The 21,865-nt window shown below is 36.9% G+C and overlaps 1 protein-coding gene and 1 long non-coding RNA gene across 4 annotated transcripts; one reads left to right on the forward strand and one right to left on the reverse strand.

The window, feature by feature from the left end:
- The first annotated feature begins 366 nt into the window (after positions 1-366).
- On the forward strand, positions 367-21,551 carry LOC107662024 (uncharacterized). The gene is made up of 3 exons (XR_001631165.1): positions 367-443; positions 16,213-16,218; positions 21,541-21,551. It is a non-coding gene; the product is annotated as an uncharacterized LOC107662024 (long non-coding RNA).
- Positions 441-18,123, reverse strand: LOC107662023 (rho guanine nucleotide exchange factor 37-like). 3 transcript variants are annotated; one of them, XM_016451878.1, is made up of 14 exons: positions 17,753-18,123; positions 14,136-14,305; positions 13,755-14,041; positions 12,987-13,116; positions 12,031-12,178; positions 11,691-11,890; positions 11,468-11,598; positions 11,210-11,314; positions 10,818-10,931; positions 8,564-8,881; positions 7,010-7,138; positions 4,713-4,908; positions 2,773-2,945; positions 441-1,103 (listed from the first exon to the last, which is right to left on the reverse strand). In XM_016451878.1, the coding sequence occupies exons 3-14, from the start codon at positions 14,028-14,030 to the stop codon at positions 894-896; spliced, it is 2,130 nt and encodes a 709-aa protein (XP_016307364.1). In that variant the 5' UTR covers positions 14,031-14,041; positions 14,136-14,305; positions 17,753-18,123; the 3' UTR covers positions 441-893. The 3 variants fall into 3 exon arrangements, with proteins under 3 accessions (XP_016307364.1, XP_016307363.1, XP_016307365.1); XM_016451877.1 differs by lacking the exon at positions 14,136-14,305; XM_016451879.1 differs by lacking the exon at positions 14,136-14,305 and having other exon boundaries at positions 17,895-17,905.
- Positions 21,552-21,865: the final 314 nt, after the last annotated feature.

Genomic DNA, 21,865 nt, shown 5'->3' on the forward strand with positions numbered 1-21,865 from the left:
GTTTTCATCACTGTCAAAATAAAAGTCTTCCAACACTTATTAAATCAAACATAAAAAATGTCAAATATCGGCTGCTATTGGCATTATGTTGTTCAGACCATTTTTTTTGCCTTCATTTGGAGCAGTATATCTATTGTTTAATAATTTTGAATTCATCAAACTTTTTAATTGTGAAAAGTTCTGCTTTTAAAAATGTGTTGGAGCATTTAAAAAAAAAAAATTAAAAAAATGTCCGTTGGATTGATATTTTGTTATCTATGCATTAATGACATGCACACATTTGAAGCATGTCCAAGTGTCCAAATACTTTTTAGATCCACTGTACAATTTTTAATAACTAAAAACCACCAAGTATTATTAAAATGGTGCACAAGCAAGAATTCTGTTAGAATGTTTTGAAAGATCTTGTCTTCAAGTCTGCATGTTAGTCATCTAGTGCAAAAGTGGTCTGACTCATAAAATGAGATCCATTCTCAGCAGTAAAAACCCAGATATTCTCCATTTCTTATAGCAAAGTAGTACCAGGCCCGCCAAAAGAGTCATTCCAGTGGACAGCTGAGGTGTGGCTCCAAGTGGTAATTGTAACTCCACCAGCAGCCATGTGCTACAACAGCATGTCTGCTGCCCCTGCAGCTCTTCTCTCATTGGATAAAACGATCTCCACCAGTAACAGCCCCAGGCAAAGCTGAGATCAAGTATATGGATGACCACTCCACAGCAGGGCCCAAGCACCACTCCAGTACATACACCAGTCAAATGACGCATCAAACAGCAGCCATCCGCCCCCTCACGTATGAAGAGCCCTTCAGGGAAAGTGTTTCTCATGGTCTGTGTGTGTTTGGATACTGGCTAGCAGTCGTATCAGCAGCAGATGATGTGCTCTCGAGGATATTCTAGCGATAAGGGAAGGTGGGTGAGACGATCACAGAGGGGAGGATGGCGAGGTAGTTAGAGGGGACGTAGCCTCTCTGGCCACGCGCCTCCACCAGACTCCATTCCTTGTTTCCACGCTTATCGTGAGGCTCCACCACCTGCACTGGCTCGCCGGCCCTCAGAGAAAGCTCGTGAGCGCTCCTCGCAGTGAAGTCATAGCCCGCATACACCTGCAGATGGAGAACGGAGAGTTTCAGTATGCTTGGTAATGGGAAAAGTTGCCTTCTGTGAGATTTTGCCCTTATAAAAACTAGATGAAAAGACTGACAGTGCATAAAATTCAAAAACACAGTTTGTTATTGCCAAAACCCACACAAATAGCGAAACTGAAACAACAAATCTGTCTAGAGAACAAACGTGCTTTTTGAGTGCTCTGTTGAATATATCTTTTTAGATTTGAAAGTTAAGTGGTATTCAATGTTGCACAATGTGCTTGAGACATTTTCAAGTGTTAAGAGTGGGCTGTTTATTTTAACTCATAAGGAAATTAAAGTTGTCGGTGGGTTTTGAGACAGAAAAAGAGCTCTGAAGAAAATCTGAAACGATAAATTAAAGTGCTCCGCCTTGTGGTTAATATCAGTAATGCCTTATGAATCATGTTCATTAGTGGCATTTCTTTTTAAGAATAGCATCACTATTGATCATATTGGCTCATAGGGTTTTAAACAAACCCCTAACCTGAAATGTTAAAGTCAAGGCAAAATTAAAGCTGCAATCAAACAGAAGTAGCAGCAGATATTTTCTTCTGTATTGTGACATGCATCTGAGTGTAATGGATTATCAAGGAATAAAAAAAGTATGATGGAATTGGTTCTGTGCAAAGGTTGAATGGAAGAATCATTCACAATAAGATAAATAATATGCATTCAAAAAATATATAGGGTGAATTTCCATTTCATGCCGTCATTAATTGAAATACAAATAAAAAACTGAAAACTGATTAAAATACATTTTCAAGACTCCAAAACTAAAATAACATTGGGTTAAAAAAAATAATAATTAATTTTAGTTTTGATGCATAATAAACAAAAATAATTCATAATAACATAAATAAACATACAAATGTTTAAATTACAATAAAAAAAGTGACTAGAAAAAAAATATTCAAAAGGGACCTGAATCATATTTAGTAAGTGTTTTTTTTTTTTTTTGAGCCAGTATGCAACCACTTAGCAATATACTGAAAGCAACACCTTGCAATCTCTCACAGCATGCTAGCATCATTGTGGAGTTTTGCATGGGTAAACACCAGTCACATATTCTTCAGAATATATTGTTTTTAAAAAAAAAAAAAAAAATGCTTTGCAAATGCAAACTTATATAATTTCCACTCGAGGCAACAAATCCTGGATATATAATTCATGTGGGAGTCGTAATAGCCGGACTGTTTACCATTTGCTGTCAAAACGATAAACAACCCGTGAAGATTGTCTAGAAAAATGTCATATTTTAACAGTCACACAACAGCCGTGTATCTCCCACTGTCACAGGCAAAAGCGCCGACATTACCTGCTTTCTTAAACATGAAGCCACAATGATAGGGAACCATTTGACAGGCAGATGAATCGCTGTGTATGTGGGTGCCGTGTGCTTGTGTAGGTGGCCGTGATAGAGTATGTCACTTCTGCTGACAAGGAGCGTCAGTTCATTTCTGTTCTTCCAATACTGAATTTACAAATGCTGAAGTGTGTGTGATTGATGATCATGAGATACTGCAGACCTGCCATCAATCTCCAAAGGTCTCGTTCTGTTTGACACGCGAATCAGACCGAGTAACTCGTCGACCTCATGACCCGTCAGTAAAACACCTGTGTCTCTGTGCCTATGTGTGTCAGTCACCTGAAAACAGAGCGTGGTCATGGTGGTTGGGAGCGGCTGGGCTCCGGGTGTGTAGGAGTGCCTTCGGGGTCCTGGACCGGTGGGTGTGACCTTCAGATGAGGAGACTGCGGCGGGTCAACGGTTATCTGGTGGTAGCGTGTCAGTTTTAAGGCAGGCACATAACCCCTTGGGCCTGAAGAAAATAAAAAATAGAAATCTTATGAAGATATTCAAACCTGCACATTTCAGTGTTTCTATTCTGCACACTGATAAGACCAGATTTGATGTGCTTTAACTGTATTTGACCAGCAGATGTCCCTCACAGCATTATCAAAGGCTTGCAACAGCAATTAATGTACTAATGCAAGAATTGTGGTCAATTAACACAAATAGTAGAATTTTGCATATATGTATGTATGTATATATATATATATATATATATATATATATGTATATATATATATAACCTAATGAATAAACATAAAAAAGAAACTACACAAGTTTTTCAAGTTAAGCTTTGAATGTTTGCTTTATTAATCCTTGCTTGAAAATTTAAATTACCAATAACAAAAGTATGTCCACTGACTGATATCATTTTTTTATATCTTAGCATAGGCCAAAATACCTTCATTCAGCTGCAATAAAATAAAATAAAAAACAATTAAATAAAACATTGAATTAAATATAAACGGAAAGGAACGGAAAGAAGTGTTTCTGAAACTGGCTGTTGGAAGAGCTGTAATAACCAAGTTACCAACAGAAGTGATGTGAAAAGCAATTGTAGACGATATGTGATTGTTTAAAATAAACTTTCACTACATGTAGTCTAGCACCACTTTATTCCAACAGCTGCACTATTATTATTACAGCACAACTCCATTATTGTCATTAGACCTCATTTTCCCGTTTCACAGATATCACATGCTATCAAAACATCACTGCAATAAAGTAAGTGTAATTTGTATTATCAGATGGTTTATATTTTGCTTTAAAGCAAATGAAATCAGTTTGGTCGGATAGATTTTTTGATGTATTAGAGCAAGTATTATCTGTATTTTCAGATGAGTTTTATTGAGCATTAAAGTGAGTGTAAACTATTATCAGATCGTTTGTAATTTGCTATACAGAGTGTGACTGACCCCTTTAAGTTCATAAGGGCTTATATCAGGGTTTCTGCAGACATGAACAAGTTAAATTTAAGACTTTTTAAGACCTTTTTAATACCACCTTATATGACATTTAAGACCTAAACCTGTCATGGAAATACACATTTTATTACAATACATATGTAATATTTAATGTGTATAAATTAAAAAGAAAACAAAATATCATTGCTGTAAGAGCAAAATAGCTCACATGTCATGGTGATATTTAACTATATCATGTTATGAATAAACTAAACATTTTGAATTTTTACCTCAGTGTGTTTCTTCTGAGTTTATGTGTGCTGTCACACTCATTTGTTCTGAAGTCTCGAGACAAACAGAGTGAGCCTCAGCGCGAGCTTGTATTCTGTATTCTGCTAACTTACTGCAATTCTCTCTGATGACGCAGTAACTTACCGTGGGAAGAAAAAATCTTCGGTCTGTCCAATGATTGTAAAGTCATTAGGTCCGTCAGACTTAAGATATTTTAGCGGTAATGAGACCAAAAATAATTAAGACCCATCGAATCCGAATTTAAGGCATTTGAAGACTTTTTAAGGCCTTATATTAGGAAAACGTTATTTAAGACATTAAGACTTTTTAAGGACTCGCAGACACCCTGTATATAATAAGAAAATATCTTTTGTTTGAATTTAATTTAAATATGTTACAGTATATTCTTGGTGCAAACAGGAATTTAGGTCCATTTGTATGCATTATATAAGATTATTTTATGGTGCAATCTTGTTCACACTAACACCAGCTCAGTTGTTTTTAACTGGAATATGACTTATTTCTCCACATGCCAGTTTTACCTCCTGCATCAACCAGCCAGCGGCGACGGTCTCCTCGCGTGTCCATCTCACTGACGACAGCTACCAGCTCTCCCTTGTTGAGGGTCAGGTCAAGGTCACGGGTGCCCACCACAGGACCTGTCAGCTGGTAGATCTTCTCCGAGCCGTGTTTGGCGGTCAGAGCCTTGAGACGCTGCTCACACACGGCATTGAGTGCCTGAGACGACACAGACAAGAATCAGAAAACCCTGATTCCCTACCTACTCATACTTAATGTGAAATTACATAGAGCAGAATAAATGACATTTAAAATGCAAGTGTACATGAAATGAGTAGCAGTGCAGTAGTGGTTAATCGGATCGTAGTTGATCCGTACGGACCAAGCCCCACGGTTCGGCACGCATGTGATCCGCGGAATAATTGCTAAATTTAACCATAATAGAGTATATGTTTATAATTTGTTCGTATTTACACAAGCAAGCAAATTTTAAACAATTCCAGAGAGAAAATGCGAAAGGGAACTCGATTCATTGATCGCGCGATGTTCTCTATGCGCACAGCCGCACACACACACACGAAGCGCGCCGCGCACACGCGTTTCAGACGGCACGAGAACTCCGAACTGAATCCTCTTCTGAATCCTCTGAACAGACACATACACATACTTTCCCTAATTATTACATTTCTGTATCTGAATATTACCAACCTTATTTTATTTGTAACATATTCTGTTGTATTTATCTATGCTTGTAATTTGTGTATTTGTTCTTATTTTTTATCTGGCGGTTCTGAAATATTTTTCTTTTCTTGCTGATCCGAAAAATGATCCGATCTGTGGGCCAAAAACCGTAATGTGATCCGATTTGTGATCCGTTGAACCACTAAAGTGCAGTAATTATAGTGCTGGATCACTTTGAACTGAGAAACGGAGACGGGAAGTGAATACGAGAGCATGATACTCTAAGGATTTGCATCTGTGATCTACATTCTGATCCCTGTCAGCAAACACGCAGTACTTGTGAAGATTACAGAGCATCTCTCTGTTTGATCCTCCTGCCTTTTCCTTAAACTCATCAGGACTGATGTCTTTATGATGGCAGACATGATATTGATTAGAATCAGTCACTGAGACTCTGGGAAATGACATCTGTTTGTTATTAGCTGTAGTGATGTCCATGACATGATATAACATGACATTACAAACAGAGAAGTCATACCAGCACACAATATTAATATTGCTCTGAAATATGAAACATGACAACGGTGCCGTCTCTGTTTATGCTGTCAAAAGAAGAAGAGATAAAAATTTCTACATGAATCATAATTGACCCTATTTTATCTACTAAATGCTCCTGGTTTTAATATGCATTATTCATCAGTGCAAATTGCTCTAAGGTTGCTTTAATAAACAATCTGTTCTCATATTCTTCTCTCAAACAGCTTTTATTTTCTGATATTTAATCTTGACCCATTTCATTTGTCCAATGATATTACTTTTTTTTTTTTTTTTTTCAAATCTTAGAATAGGCAAATATTTTGACTTTCTTCAGTTGCCTGCATTAAATAAAATAAATAAACAACACGAACCAATCAATTCCTGATGGATAAACTCAAGCCCCATCCCAAACACATACAGTACACTACCATTCAAAAGTTTGGGGTTTTAAGCATCAAATCAGCATATTAGAATGATTTCTGAAGATCATGTGACACTGAAAACTGGAGTAATGATGCTGAAAATTCAGCTTTGATCACAGGAATAAATTACATTGTAAGCTGTATTAAAATGAACAGTTATTTAAAATTGCAATATTTCATAATATTACTGTTTTTACTGTGTTTTTGATAAATGCAGCCTTAGTGAACGTAATTCTTTCAAAAACAATTCAAAATCTTACAGACCTCTAACATTTGAACAGTAGTATATTTCTCATAATTTCATTTATAATATAAGAGAGTTTAATTATTTTGATATTATTCTAAAATGTGGGTGATATTAATAATAAAGAATCAGTAGATTCAGTCTTTCTGACCGGTAGTATATTTTCAAAGTAATTTGCATTTGAATTTGACTAAATGAAAGGCAGCTGTTTAGGGCCACCCATAATACAGTGACCCCAGGACAGAACATATTTTACTAAGGTATGTTTATAATTAATGATAGACTGATGCAGAACACATGAGGGCTAAACTATATCAAGATGAATGAATGGCTGTGGCTTTATTCCAGCACTGTACACAGGCACCAAGGGGAACCAAACTGTCCCGTAGGAAGACGTCTCCACCCGACAACAGTGTGTCTCTGTATTGAAACTGACCTGCACAATGGGAGCATTGAGCTCATCCTGAACACTCTGACACAGGCTCTCCATCCTCCTCGAACCCTCCAGCACCGAAGTCTCTGCCCACTTACAGAACTCGCCATCCTCCAAATGACTGTGTGGGAGCTGCCCGGAGACAGAGAGCAATTCATAAACACTGCCAGCCTGCAAACAGCTAAATTTAATAACACTTTTCCAAGCACATGCTTGCGCTGCCATTCAATGGTGGATTACTGCACAGAATGTCCAACATTTTCTGAAACTGATGGGTATTCAAGTGTAACTAAAATCACGAGGATGAGACCTACATGACTGTGAAAGAAAACCTCAAGAATCCTATGAAGAACAAGTGTAAAAAATAAATAAGTATAATAAGAATAATAATAAAAAAATATTTTGCATGAAAAAGAAAATAATAAAAATTGTTTTGTACCATTAAGATTTTTTGTAAATATTTATTAAATTGCAAATTTATCTGGCAGTATTTGTTTTGTATTTAATTAATTTGTATTTAATATACACACACACACACACACACACACACACATATATATGACTAAAATGTTAATATTTGTTTTATGCTATAAAGGTCTGATAACATTTTTTCAAATTTCAAATAAAATTAGTCATTTTTAGAGATTTTTATTTTTTTCATTAATTTATTTAGCAGAAAATGACAATTGGTCAAAATAACAAATGTTTTCATTTGTTGTGATTGAAAATCCGGGTTATTCCACCAAATATTGATTTCTTAACTTTCTTAACTAAAGTTAAACCATTGGTATTGTATTGTCTAAAAATGAATATAAAAATGTCTGAAAACACGGCATATCTTTTTTGTTATTTTGACCAATAGTCATTTCATGCCCTAAATGACAACATTTTTATTTAAAATTTGGAAGAAATGTCATCAGTAGTTTACAGAATAAAACAAAAATTACATTTTACTCAAACACATACTGTCATTTTCAAGTCTTTAGAATGTACTTGAGTCGACTTTACAGAGTGGTTCGACTTTCCCATTGTCAATACAAGATCTCAGCCAAAAACTAATGCAACCCTTGACGAAAATTAATGTTGTGATGTTGCAAACAATGCAAAAAAGAATGCACAACGTCATCAAAGTTAAAGGCACTCCAACTAAATATTAGAGTGCATGACAGTGTAAAGTCAACTCCAGCACATCTCAAAGACTTTCAATGCGGTTTAGGTCAGGACTCTGTGGTGGCCAGGCCAACCTCTCACAATTTGGGTCCATTGAATCTTGATATTGTCATACTGAAGTATGTCTTCTGACAATGTTGTTTGAATACAACATGCCAGAAACATATTAATCACTGCAATAATGATTAAATTCTAAAATCTCAAGTATTTGCTTATTTGAATCCAGATGGCGACTTTTTTTTGACCAGGCAGTGGACATTTTGATTCTCTCTAGAATTAGGTACTGTAGAAATTAAATATTCACCTGTTTATCTCTAAAGCTTACTGGATTTTGTCCTCAACATTCAGTAAAACCCTCAGTATTTTAGCTTCTTCTGTAAAAAGTACCTGATGGGTGAAGCTGGTGGCCAGCTGCTCCATATCAGCCGCCAGGTCTCTCTGCAGGCAGCTGAAGGCCTCTAGCGTGGCCCACAGGAGCTGCAGGGCTTTGCTGTTGAACTGCGGCAGCTCGGTCAGCAGGAGAGTGTTGATGGTCTTGTAGGTGTTCGCTATGGCTTGCTCCTCAAAGCTCAGGTTACTCTTCTCCTCGATTAGCTCATAGTCCAGAAGCTTGTCCTGACGTTTGCGGATGAGGTTACGTGGTCCTGCCATCAGTTCCCGCAGTGAGCTCAAGGGCTTAAAGACTAAAGTCTTCAAACGCTCATCCTGTGAGCGAGATGTACAAAGTAGGTTCAGAAGGCAAGATACCAGAGATGTTTAATCAATTACTATTATAAAAAAACAAGTTACATATAGTGCAATAATGCATAAACCACTGTTGTCTTCTCAAATATGATGCATACCACTGAAATGGGTGTTGTAAACCATTTCAACCTTAATGTCAATGGCTGGTAAACAGTTAAAAGATCTTGGCTAAATTTGTACCCTTACATGATACATGGTGTTTTTGCAGCAGCATTGGTTCCAGCAGAATTAGACATTGATGTATGGAGAAATACTAACGTGGCGGACCACAGTGAAGAAATACTGTCTCATGACAAAAGCTGTGACAAATGTCGGTGTTCCTGACTTTAGTCAGAGATGCCATATTTAATTTGACATGTACAAAAACGAGGCAGTGAGGGATAGAGGTACAGTGTGTTACACAGCGCTGCAGGAATGAGTACTAAAGCCTGGAAATGAATTAGCAGTTTTGCACTTCCAGTTCCATCACCCTTAAGTCAATGGGATTTTTGATTAAATTAGTTTAAGTTTTTGGTTAAATGTGTGAAATAAGGTCTGTAACACAAACTCAAAATAATTTCACACACAAATAATTTTACAACATAAAATAAATCTGCATCACCCAACTCGTGACTTATTGAAGTTTTCAGTCTTGAAAAGGTGGCAGCTAACAAGTGGCTTAATGGGACAAAAGAGGTTGTTGGCGACATCAAACGTCATCACAGCAAACAGGTAAACTCATCTACTCACTAGTCTGCTTTTTCATCCTCATGGCGTTTAAAATCACACTCAAACTATTCTAACTAAAACTCTCCATCTTAAGATTGAAAGAATTGTTGGAAACTTAGTGATGGTGATGTTAAAGTCATGAGAGGGTAGTTTAGTTGGTTTATAGCATAAATTCAGCGTTTTACTTCTAGCAATTGTAGTTAGATCCTAGAATCCTAATTTCCAGGCTGGCCTACAAAATTACATTTTTACAAAATTACATTACAAAAAAAAAGAAAAAAGAATGAATTCACCCTTCGCCAGGAGTTTGATTGACAGGCGATCTGACCAATCATAACAGTGAATCTGCCATTATGTCCGACAAAAAAACCAGACAAGAGAGTAGATTAAAGTCGGTGGACTTGAACTTGAAAATGGCGTGTATTGACGTCTTTCCGCGGTTGAAACAAGATACCTTCTGATGTTCATTCATGTTTATTTCGTGCTATAACTAGTAAAGAGGAAGAGGTTTGTGTGCCGCTTGAAGTGAGGCACTACAGCGATCTGTCACCACACACTGAAGAGCCACAAAATGGCATTTATTGTTTGAATTTCTTAAAAAAAGAAAAAAAAAAAGACAAAACATGTTAGGGTTACCAAACTGTCTGTCTGTCAGCACGTTGTCAGTGTCCTCTTTGCTCCGCAATGTATTTTTCACTGCGTGAGAACATGATGTGTGGCATGAGAGCGCAATGGCTTGTCGAACAACACAACAGTAACTAGGGTGGTGAAGGGTCGATTGTAAATCTATCACTCACAGGCTTGTTTCATTCACACCAAATTAATAACTAAAGTCTTATACTAATTTTTACTGCAAAGCTGTGAAGCCCGGAGCTGAAGATTTTAAGTTTCTCCCAAAAACTTAAAGTTGCAGTAAGCGATTTCTGATAAACGCTGCTGATATTATCACCAAAACAAACACACCCCTACCTTGATAGCTCCGCCCCCAAATTCACAAACATGCTATGCAACACAGGCACCTCCCCCATCAACAATGGACACGCCCCTTACTGGTGATTTACTACAAGTGTGTTTTGGTGCTCGGTCCGATCTACTTTTAACAGCCTTTCTCAGAAAACCACTTACTGCAGCTTTAATCGGCCAAAGGAACATCTAAAGGATGGGAACTGCAATCTGCTTAAGGTCTTACATATGAGGGGTAGATCCACTGTCTGAGCGCCACTGTGATTTCTTTAGAGAACAAGGCGGTTTTCTCTCCTTCCAGATCAAGATCTGCTTCCTCTGGTCTGCAGCTGAGGAACCTCTGTACACAGAAACAGAGCTCAGATGGTTAAATAAATCTTTACAAACACTTCAAGTGCGCAACCATCATCTTCAGTAACCCCATCCATCTGCCCTGGGATCAACCCTCCTACAGATTTTCCTTTCATTAAGCAGCTGGAATAACAATGGAAAGTGTTTAAGAGGTTGATCCACAGGCGTACTGGTTTCACACTGATTGAACACCAAAACAAATGAGAGGATCAGCTCTTTTTAAGTTTTTAACTATACTCATTAAGAGTAAGAACGCTAAATCCAAACCTGCAGATGGTGGAGATAGGCCTCCAGGTTGTCATGAAGCTCTGAGACGCCCCTCTCCAGGACGAAGAAGAAGCCAGCAAGGGAATCAAATTCTTCATCCTTTAACTATGATGGGATAGAATTACAAAGTATAAATTGAGAAATAATTGTAAAAATATTTCATGTAACAATAGTGTCTGAGGCTTTGTGGAAACAATGTGGTTCTTTCAACATGCCAAACATTTCGGTTTACACTAAGCATTGTTCTTAGGCAGTTACCTTTGGCACCATTCCTGTCTCATGCTTTATGTACTGGCTGAACCGGGCCGTCTTCTTGGCAATGCTGTGGCCACTCAGCCGATTGATCTTGTCCTTGATGGTCAGGTTCTCTGTCTTCTTGTATTTGTCAGCTGTGACAGTCAAGAGAACGAGAATAATGATGCAAATCGACTCACCTCAACTTTATTCATGTCTCTGTGCTGATGGATTGGCATGTTCTCACCGACTTCACGGAAGCGTTTGTATTCATTGATCCTGCAGTTGATCTGGACCGCAGTATGAGCTGTGTGCTCCAGTTTTGGGTAGGCAGGGTGCCCGGGGTCTGTGTGTTTCTGGATGGTCTGGAGCAGCAGTGGGTAACGGGCGATCCTCTGAACTGGCATCACCAGGAAGAAGCTCAGAGTGGATGCATTCACATCAGGACTGAAGACAGACAAGATTAGGGATCAAAAAAATGACAGGATTGTTGGGTAACACACTCGTTTATTTGTCTAGGACTCATTTTGCTCTCAACAGTGTTCAATTTATACACAACCTCGGTAGGTTGTGGTTTATGAACTTACGCAGATGACTTGACACTTCGGATCATTTCCACCCAAAGGGCCTCTTTCTGTTTGTAGCTGTTCTCTAGAGCAGTGATGTTGTTGTAGTTGGCAAGATACTCTTTATAAGCCATCTCTATATCTTGAGACAAACTCAGAAAAGAGTCACCTGAGAAAGAATAAGATCATTTATAATATACAACAAGATTTACATCTTTTCTAAACAACATACGCTGCTGTTCAAAAGTTTGAGGTCAGTGTTTAAAAAAATTATAATTATTCAGCAAGGACACATTAAATTGATCAAAAGCAACAATAAATACATTTATAATGTTAAACAATTTATTTCAAATAAATGTTGTTCTTTTGAACTTTTAAAGTTGTCGTTCTTTTAAAAAAAATCTTGGGAAAAACAAATCACAATTTCCACAAATTATTGAGCAGCACAACTGCTTTCAACATTGAAAATAATCATACATTTTTATTGAGCAGCAAATCAGCATATCAGAATGATTTCTGAAGGATCATGTGACACTGAAGACTGGAGTAATGATGCTGAAAATACAGCTTTGATCACAGGAATAAATTACATTTTAAAATATATTCAAATAGAAACCATCTATTTAAATATTTTAATAATATTTCAAAATATTACTGTTTTTACTGTATTTTGTTCAAATAAATGCAGCCTTAGTGAGCATAAGAGACTTATTTCAAAAACATTTTTTTTTTTTTAATCTTACAAACCCCAAACTTCTGAACAGTAGTGTAAGTGTATGGTTATTTAGACTGTCAAGTTCCAAAAAGGACACAAATTGAAACATTCTATACATCATCATTCCCATCTTGAAATTCAAGTTCTGGATTCTTCACTCAAGGTAAAAATATTTTGACCTGTGGGTGGGCATGACACATGGACAATGTGACAAGTAAACTGAAAGTGAACCAGAAATTCCAGCCTGTCCAGCTGTACTCACAGACAGTTTCCAGGTATTTCGGGTCGCTCTGATGTATCTGTGTCTGGTCGAGGAGGCTCAGGAGTCTGCTGGAAACATCCATCACTTCATCTATGTGCTGAAACATGTTCTCCAGGTTTGGGGGAGGAGGCTGCAAGAGACCCAAATAATATGATATTATCAAAGCTAAATCATTTAGTCCCATTTATGAGGTATACACTCAATAATAATAATATAAGTATAATAAAAAAAAAAAAACATTATTTCTGTTTTATTTCTCATTCCTTTCAGATGGATTCAAATAATAATATTAAAACAATTTTCTTGATTATTCTTTTAATATGTTGTTGTCATCATTATTTTTTATTTTATTTAAATACTACCTTTTTTTGCACATTGTTTGATATACAGTACATGTTTGCTTGGTCTTTGGTCTTGTCTGTTAATAGTTGTGACCTGTACGTAATGTAAGAACCAACACACACACATGGCAGGTTTGCTGAAAATTAATTGGATTTTTCAGTTTAGAGGCCATGTGTTAACATGTGTTACAGCTTTAACAGAAATAACTGTTATATTATCTGATTAGATTGTTAATGTTTATATTAATATAAGAATGATTTCAGAGTGCTTTAATTGTATTTCAGTGGTGATAGAAGCAATACGTATAAAACACAGAAAGCTGTTGGTCTTAAGAATAACACGTGTCACCATACCAGATAAATCAGGACTTTTACTGCAATTTAACCAATGTAATGTTTGAAAATGGCTGCTAGAGAACTTGTCTACCTGTAGTTTCTGCAGGTTGTTGTGGATGGTGACCGTACAGAGCTGCAGATGTTTCAGGTAGTTCCTCTCTGTCTGCACCAGCTCCTCTATCGCCATGAGCTGCCTCTGAGCGGCTCTCTCTCTGGCTGCTGCCTCCCGTGCCTTTCTCTCCTCTTCATCCTCTTCCTCCTCTGCAGGCTCATCCAAGGTGTCATCCATTTCTTTAGCTCCCTCTTTCTCCTCTCTGATCTCCTTCTCTGCCTTCAGTGTTACATTTGCCTTCAGGGAATTTGCCATAGCAGGGATGTCTAAAAGAAAAATAGAGGAAGTTAAACAGGAAGTTAAACATTTCAAATGAAATGCAATATGAACGTGTGATGGGGATGCACACATGTATTTAACCCTTAAAATATGCAATTGTGTCGGCGCCAATAGCCTTGTGGGCAGTGCGCCGACATATAGTGCCGTTGCGCTCTGGGCGTCCCAAGTTCGAGTCCCGGCTTGTGGACCTTTCCCGATCCCGCCCCCCTCTCTCTCTCACCTACTTCGCTTCTTGTCACTGCTATACTGTCCTATCAAAATAAAAATGCCACAAAAAAAAAAAAATGCAACTGTGAATTCTGTCATATGTACTTGGACAAAATACTGTAGCTTGCTTGATTCAGTGTTATTTTAATATTATTTGTATACTATTATAGTATTAGTTAATAGTGAATTTGTGTTTTTTATTTATATTTTTTTACATATTTGTTTTATTATTATTATTATTAATATTTTATTCAGCTTTAATTTTTTATTTCCGTTTTAGTACTTCAACTCAAACTCTAAAAAACAAAAATTATAAATTTTGCCTTAAACTAACCGAAATAAGTTTTTTTCAGCTAATATATATATTAGCTGAAAAAACTTATTTCAGTTAGTTTTCCTATAAACTATATACTATAATAGTATACAAAATATGTATGTATGTATGTATATATATATATATTTCAGCTTTATCTCAATTATTTAACACTTTTAAACGCATTACAATAACAATACTAGCTTGATTACATGAAAGCTCCATAATAATGGATGCAAACATTCTTACAGCTTTCCACTGATAGTTACTGAACATTTGAAAAATATGAACTCAAATAGGGAAGTCTCATTGAAAATGAATGACTTCCAATTGCTTTGTAGCGCCAATTAGCGGTCAGTATAAAAGCCCCTTAAGAATGCTGATCTTGCATTGCATGAACTCACCTTTTAAGCTCATTCATCACAAAGAAGGTAAAACTGATCATCAATCAAGCCTATTACACACACAAACCAGACATTATAAGGACCACTCATAAAAGGCTGAGTGCTCTGTATTGTTGCCTACCCATGGGGTGAAACACCATGTGTCTAAAGACGCTACTAAAGACAGCTTTTAATTGCCATTTAGTTCATTAGAATAAAATCATTAAAACATACATAGAGACCCACAGAGAAACAAACTCAATACAACTGAGGTCAAAGTCTGACAAAGCAAACTTTACTATATTTGTGTAGCCATTGATAATGAAAGGTTCATGTATCATCAACACCTCTGTTACAATTCCAGCTACACCCGCATGCACATAAAACTGCAAGCACCTCTACACAAACACCCTTAAGCACAAACTTCACCACATCCGTAGCCATTAATAAGGAAACAACATACTTGTAGCAAGTGCTCAAGGCCAGCACACTCAAATCGAAAACCACAAACTCAGCATGTAGCGCATGCAGCGCATACGCTCACGCACTGAGTGCTCTAACAGTGCTGCACTGCAGTATGACGAAGCCCTACTTAAGAAGGAGTAAAGAAATGACAGGCTTACTGCAAGAACAATCACAAGAAAACAACCAAATGCATCATTACCTTTACAGAATGGGAAAGACTAACCACTGGTGTCTCCTGCGCAGGCAAAATGAGGTGTGCGGCTTGGGACAGCCTGACCCAGACTCTCAGACTGCTGTAAGTTTGTCCACTGAGTCACACTGCAGGGCCTCATGTGGCACGGGTGTGTGAGGGAAGGGGGGGATGGGTGGGTCAGCTGGGAGGACTGAGCCGGGGGGAGGTGGGATTTTAGCAGTGGGGCTCCGGATAGGACCACTGCAGATACACACACTTTGATGAATACACAGATTGACTGCAGTAGCCTTTGGGAAGGAAGTGACGCCTGTGCAGGATGAAGCCGATTGGATGGCAGGAGTTCAAGAGCTGGTGCACAACACACACACACACACACACACACACACTCAACAGCAGTAAACAAAAGCCCCATGTGGCCAGGAAATAACTCGCCAACTTGATGGTCAGGAGCAAAAGCCATTAAACCAACTGTTTCAGATACAACTCTATGGTGTAAATGGACATGATGTGTTTTTAACATCGAGATTATAGGTTAAAATTGATACAAATTGAGACCATAAACCTTGAAGCTTATGGTCTATATAAGTTTGAGACCAGTGCTGGGTAGTACATGATTACATGTAATCAGATTCCATCAATCGAGTACTTGTAATTAGATTGCATTACATTTTAAAATACTTGTAATCAGACTAGTTACTTTTTTATTGATTCCATGATTACATAATATCCACACAACTCATTGTCTTTGGAAGGCTTTTGTCTTTCAAACACATTAAAACTCACAAATTCGCCAAAAACTACAAGTATGATCACACAAGCAAAATTTTGCGGGCAAAAAAAGGTCTATTGTCAAAAAGAGTGTTTATAATGATTAGCTACGATCACAACACGATCACGTCACACATCCTGATAAGAGCTGCGTAGGTTTCTGGATGGCTAAAGGCATGGAAATCATAAAGAAATGAATGATTCTGATTCAGAATTCTCAGAACGACTCAGTTCTTGAATTATTCCATTAATGATACTTTTAGTACTTCAGAGGAAGAAACTTTGGTTAAAGTTCTTAATAATATCCCTCAGCGAAATGTTGGCAAATACTTGGTTTAGTTATTATATTACCTAGCAAAGCAGGAACTTATTTAATTCTTACAATTGTTTACACAAATAATTTAGCGGCGATGCAAAAACAGTCCAATAGTTTGTCTTTGTCCTATAATTGGAACTTCATATTCAATAAAAATTTGAGGTAAATTGATAGGGTGAATTTTCATTTCATGCCAACTTTAAACTAGTTTCAGAAGATGTATAGCATGTTACACTGAAGATACTGCTGTCACTGCTTCAGGTTTGCACAAATCCTCTCAGACTGCAGCCTTATGTGGAACGTGGAGGTTTTTTTCAGTCTTTTTTTTAAATTTGTTTTTTAGTTTATTTAGTAACATAACACCAAGAAAAATACACACAACACTATACACTAGGAGTATGGTTTCAACATACAACACACCTTTAGTGATAACACAAAACATACAAGAAAAAGTCCTCTACTGACCTATATTAGCCATGGATTTCTACGGTGAGTTTTCATATAAGAATCAAACACTTTAATTCATGGAATGAACTGAATATGAAGAATAAACCTCATATATACGTCAAAACATTTGCACTTATAACATGATACATAATTAGCCCTATAATAAAACTATATTAAGAAACTCGACATCTGAGCAGTTATATTTATTTGAATCCATGAATACGAAAAAAAAAATACTTTTGTAAAAAAAATAAAAATAATTGTTACTATTTTCTCACACTCGTGTTGTTTCAAACCCGTAACTTTCTTTCGAGGAACGCAAATGAAGAAATATTAAGGAGGATGCTAGTGACAGACAGCTTTTCATTTTTAATACATCTTTTTCCAGACAATAAATGTAAATATTGACTGAGACTGTCTTTCTGTCCAACATCTCCATTTGTATTCCACGTTAAAAAGAAAGTCAAACGGGTTTGACAGACAATGACTGAGTAAATAATGACAGGACTTTCATTTTGAGTGAATGTTATGGCTGACACCGCGTGAAGTCTCGATTTTATAGTTAAATGGATCAGCTACACGTTTGCATCTCACCTGCGTTCTTACCTGTACGTGTTTACAGCGTTGATTCCTCGGACGCAGAACGGTGAAACACCGCGACCACAAACATGACAACGCTCTGTTGAGTTAAACAAATGAACTCGAACGCGACACTGACTGATGTTGCTCGCAAAACCTTCAGTATCACCTGTTCTTACGGTCCTCGCGCTCAGGTACAGGCCCCGCGTCACGCATTCCGATCATGCCGCGCGAGCGAGGTGAGCTTAATCAACAGAAGTGAGACAACTGCTTTTCTCATTCGCATGATAACCCGGATGAATGCTGCAGAGCTGCATCTGTGAGATGGCGCGTTGATTTCCTAGAAAGATTATCATCGATATCGATTAAACGCACGCACTGCAGTAGGGTAATAATGCAGATGACAAAGCGTTGTCAAGGTAAAAACGCGTGCTTCACCCCGGTTGTGCGCGAGCTGTTACTTGGGAAACAGAGACATCGCGTGGTCGCCTGGGGATGCTTATTAAATCTATGTAGATTACATCTAAATTTAGACGTTAAATAATGTTTTCGAAATTGTATAGACCCTCGTTGTATGTTTGTGTATAAAACCATTCATGCATGCCAGTCAAAGTTTAGAACTCACTTATAATATTTTAAATCTTAATTTTAAAACGGGTTTTTTTTTCTATACAATTAGATTTATAGACAACTACAGATTACTCGAGTGTTGTACCAATAGGAAACATGGAAAGTTTTAATATTCTGTATTTTAATGTCATTATGTCATATACAACTCCTACCCTTGTTTCATTTTAGCCATTAGGGGGGAAAAAACAATGATTTACCAACAAACAGATTTAAATCAGAACAGCAAATAAAATTGAAGACATACAAATATTGTAAAAATTAGTGCTGTCAAGCACTTTTGTTTACATAATGCCTTTGTACTGTTATGTGTATATGTATATATAAACGCACACACATGCATGTATATATTTAAGAAAAATATGTTTTATTTATATACAAAAATAGTATAAATTACATATGAATATATATATATATATATATATGTAAATATTTTTCAAATATATACATGCATGTTTGTGTATTTATATATACATAATAAATATACACATGACAGTACACACGCATATATCATGTAAACAAAAACTTTTATTTTTGATGTGATTAATTGAGATTAATCGTATGACAGCACTAGTACAAATACATGAAGGCTAGCAATTTAAAAAATCATAACACGTGACATTGTTAGTCATTTTCTAGTAGGTCACAACATTTACATTATTTTTAAACGTGCAAAGAAAAGGCTTGTGTGGATGAATTACATTTATTGACATGATCACAAATCAAATTATAAGCCAGACATTTTTTTTCTTACCTCAAAATTGCTTTTATTTTTTTCCTGTAAGTCCAATTTAAAAATCATAACACGTGACATTGTTAGTCATTTTCTAGTAGGTCACAACATTTACATTTTTTTTAAACGTGCAAAGAAAAGGCTTGTGTGGATGAATTACATTTATTGACATGATCACAAATCAAATTATAAGCCAGACATTTTTTTTCTTACCTCAAAATTGCTTTTATTTTTTTCCTGTAAGTCTTACTTCTAATTAGTTAAACGTATGGTGTTATTACTGACTGTCACTCCCTATACTGTACTTATTTACCTCTATTGCCATTTATAGTAGGCGTACAGACATACTTTTAAATAAAAGCACAAAGCGCAATAAATACACTGTTAAAAAAAAAGAAATGTTCCCTTTACATGCTACTATAGATTTAACAGTTTCAGAGCTACTTTTCCTGTAACAGCATCACAAATCTTCTTAAATTGTTCTTAGAATGGTCTATATGTTGACAGGGTAGCAAAGATATTTAATGTAACTTTTGCACAAGCAATTGAGAAAGCAAAAAATCGTGACTATGCACACATTTTATTTTCTGGCATTTAGTGTATTTCATACATAAATCTTCCACGAATGCATGTTAGATTCCAACCTCCCCTGCTGTGGTTTCCTGGTTATTGATGTTGGTAAATTGCAACTCCTTCCGAGAAAAAAAATTCAATTCGACACAAGAGAACGGAGGCTGCACACGCGTTACAGGTCAGCTTTACATTGCTATGGCAACAGATAACAGCCCAACCTTATAAAACAAACTCCAGCACACAGAAACAGCAACCTGTTATTCTGTCCTCTAACCACAACTGCTCTAAACAAGAGTAGGGTGTCAAGAAATTCCTTTTTAGAATGAACATGTTTTCATCCTGACAGAAAAATAGTAATCAAAAAACTTATAGTATATAATCATAATAAATCATATGTTCCAGGCCCAAACAACAGGCCTTTGAGAAATGATTGTTTTCTCACAGTAATGATATCACTACTCTCCACTTGCATACTGTGTATATTTAGTAGAAACATCTGTCTTTGGACAAAGTTAAGGAGAAATCCCTTAAGAGTGGATATTTTATTTAATTCAGAATCATTCATTTAAAATGAGTACAGCTGAATCACTCACTAGGAGACCAGAAAAGGCTAATTTAGTCCCTTGTCTCCTGATCCCCGTCATTTGTAGTGTGATGGTCAACAGCGGGAGTCACCTTTGTCATTTATGTTAAGTGCTGACCATTATGTCCTTTGAGGACTGGGAAATTAGTTTCTCATCAGGGGGTCAATTTAGGTAAGAAGTCTGACTCACTGAAAGGCCAATGAATGACAATAAACATTCTGTGCTCCATTATTCTCCAGGAGGGGGCAGTATGAGCAAGTAAAAGCATTTGGAAGTAACAGCAAATATTTCCCTACTGCCTCATTAGCTGACTGAACTAAGAGGCGTGATTTATTTTGATCAGTTAGCTGTTTTTGTTTATGAAAACGTTTTAGGAATATGATTGTCCGTTGCTTTTCATACACGCCATTGATTTTCATACTCTAGAACAGCCAATAGGCTGGAATGTACTTTTTATTTTTTTTTCTCTTTCTGTTTGAGGATACGCCAGGTCCAGTGAGTCAAGAAAAAGACTCAGCTACCTCTGTAGTTCACAAAAGAGAGAGAGAGAGAGAGAGAGAGAGACAGAGTCTGGAGTAATGTGCTTCAGGGCTTGTTCACAGACAGACTCTTACTTATGAGTTTGCGGAACATAAAGTCCTTCCAAATACCCTCCATAGTGCGAGACCCTCATATTGAGCGGGTTGTCATTGTCTGTCTGGTTTCCCTGCTGAAAAAAAACAGCTAAAACCAGCCTAAGCGAGTTGGCTGGTCTTAGCTGGTTTAAGCTGGAAGTAGCTGGTTTTAGCTGGTCTCCCAGCCTGACCAGCTAAAGAAGTGGTCAAAACCCTTCTAAAACCAGCCTGCTGACCAGCTATGACGAGGCTGGAGGACCAGCTAAAACCAGCTAATCAGCTTAGGCTGGTTTTTAGCTGTTTTTTCTGTTTGTTTCTTTGTTTGCTTGTTTAGATGAAACATCACTGTACACCAGTAAACATACTGACAAATCATTATGTATCAATGGGATTCATGTTTACTGACCTAATCATTTTCTCTGATAATATTTTATCAATCAAATCATGTGTATTTTCTATTAGTTGTTTAGAATCAGAACTAGCGATGCAGATTTGCAAATGAATCCCCATTTGCAGTCAAAGGGGTTTGCAAAAAGGTCTGAAATTGTTCGTGATTCAGTTTGATTTATTCGGACAGTTCACAGGCCCGACAAAAAATGACGGGATATTTTGTAAGATAGAAAACAAAAAAGCGCAGAACAACCTAGTTAACCTAAAGAGGCCTATAGACCTTATGCGTCAGAGAAACAAGTGCACAGCCATCTTTAGAATTTTGTCTTTGAACTTCCGTTTTTGCGGTAGCTCTGTATAGTTCTGTAGCATCGCTGCTGAAGAATTAGCTGGTGAAGTGGATTTACTTATTGTTGAGTTAATGAAAGTTGTCATGAACATTGTAATGTTTTGAAGCGGATGTCATGACAAATGTCAGTAGACCTGGAAGATTTTAAAACGAGCAGTTCATTCATAAATCAGATCTTACCTTCATGCTGTGGAAATATAATCCGGAAGACAGGAAGGGGACGGAGCAAATTTGGGATGGTTGCTAAAAGAATGATTGACGACTTACTGT

This window comes from Sinocyclocheilus anshuiensis, unplaced genomic scaffold (assembly GCF_001515605.1).
Source record: "Sinocyclocheilus anshuiensis isolate Anshui unplaced genomic scaffold, SAMN03320099.WGS_v1.1 scaffold535, whole genome shotgun sequence".
In the NCBI taxonomy this organism is placed as follows: Eukaryota; Metazoa; Chordata; class Actinopteri; order Cypriniformes; family Cyprinidae; genus Sinocyclocheilus; species Sinocyclocheilus anshuiensis.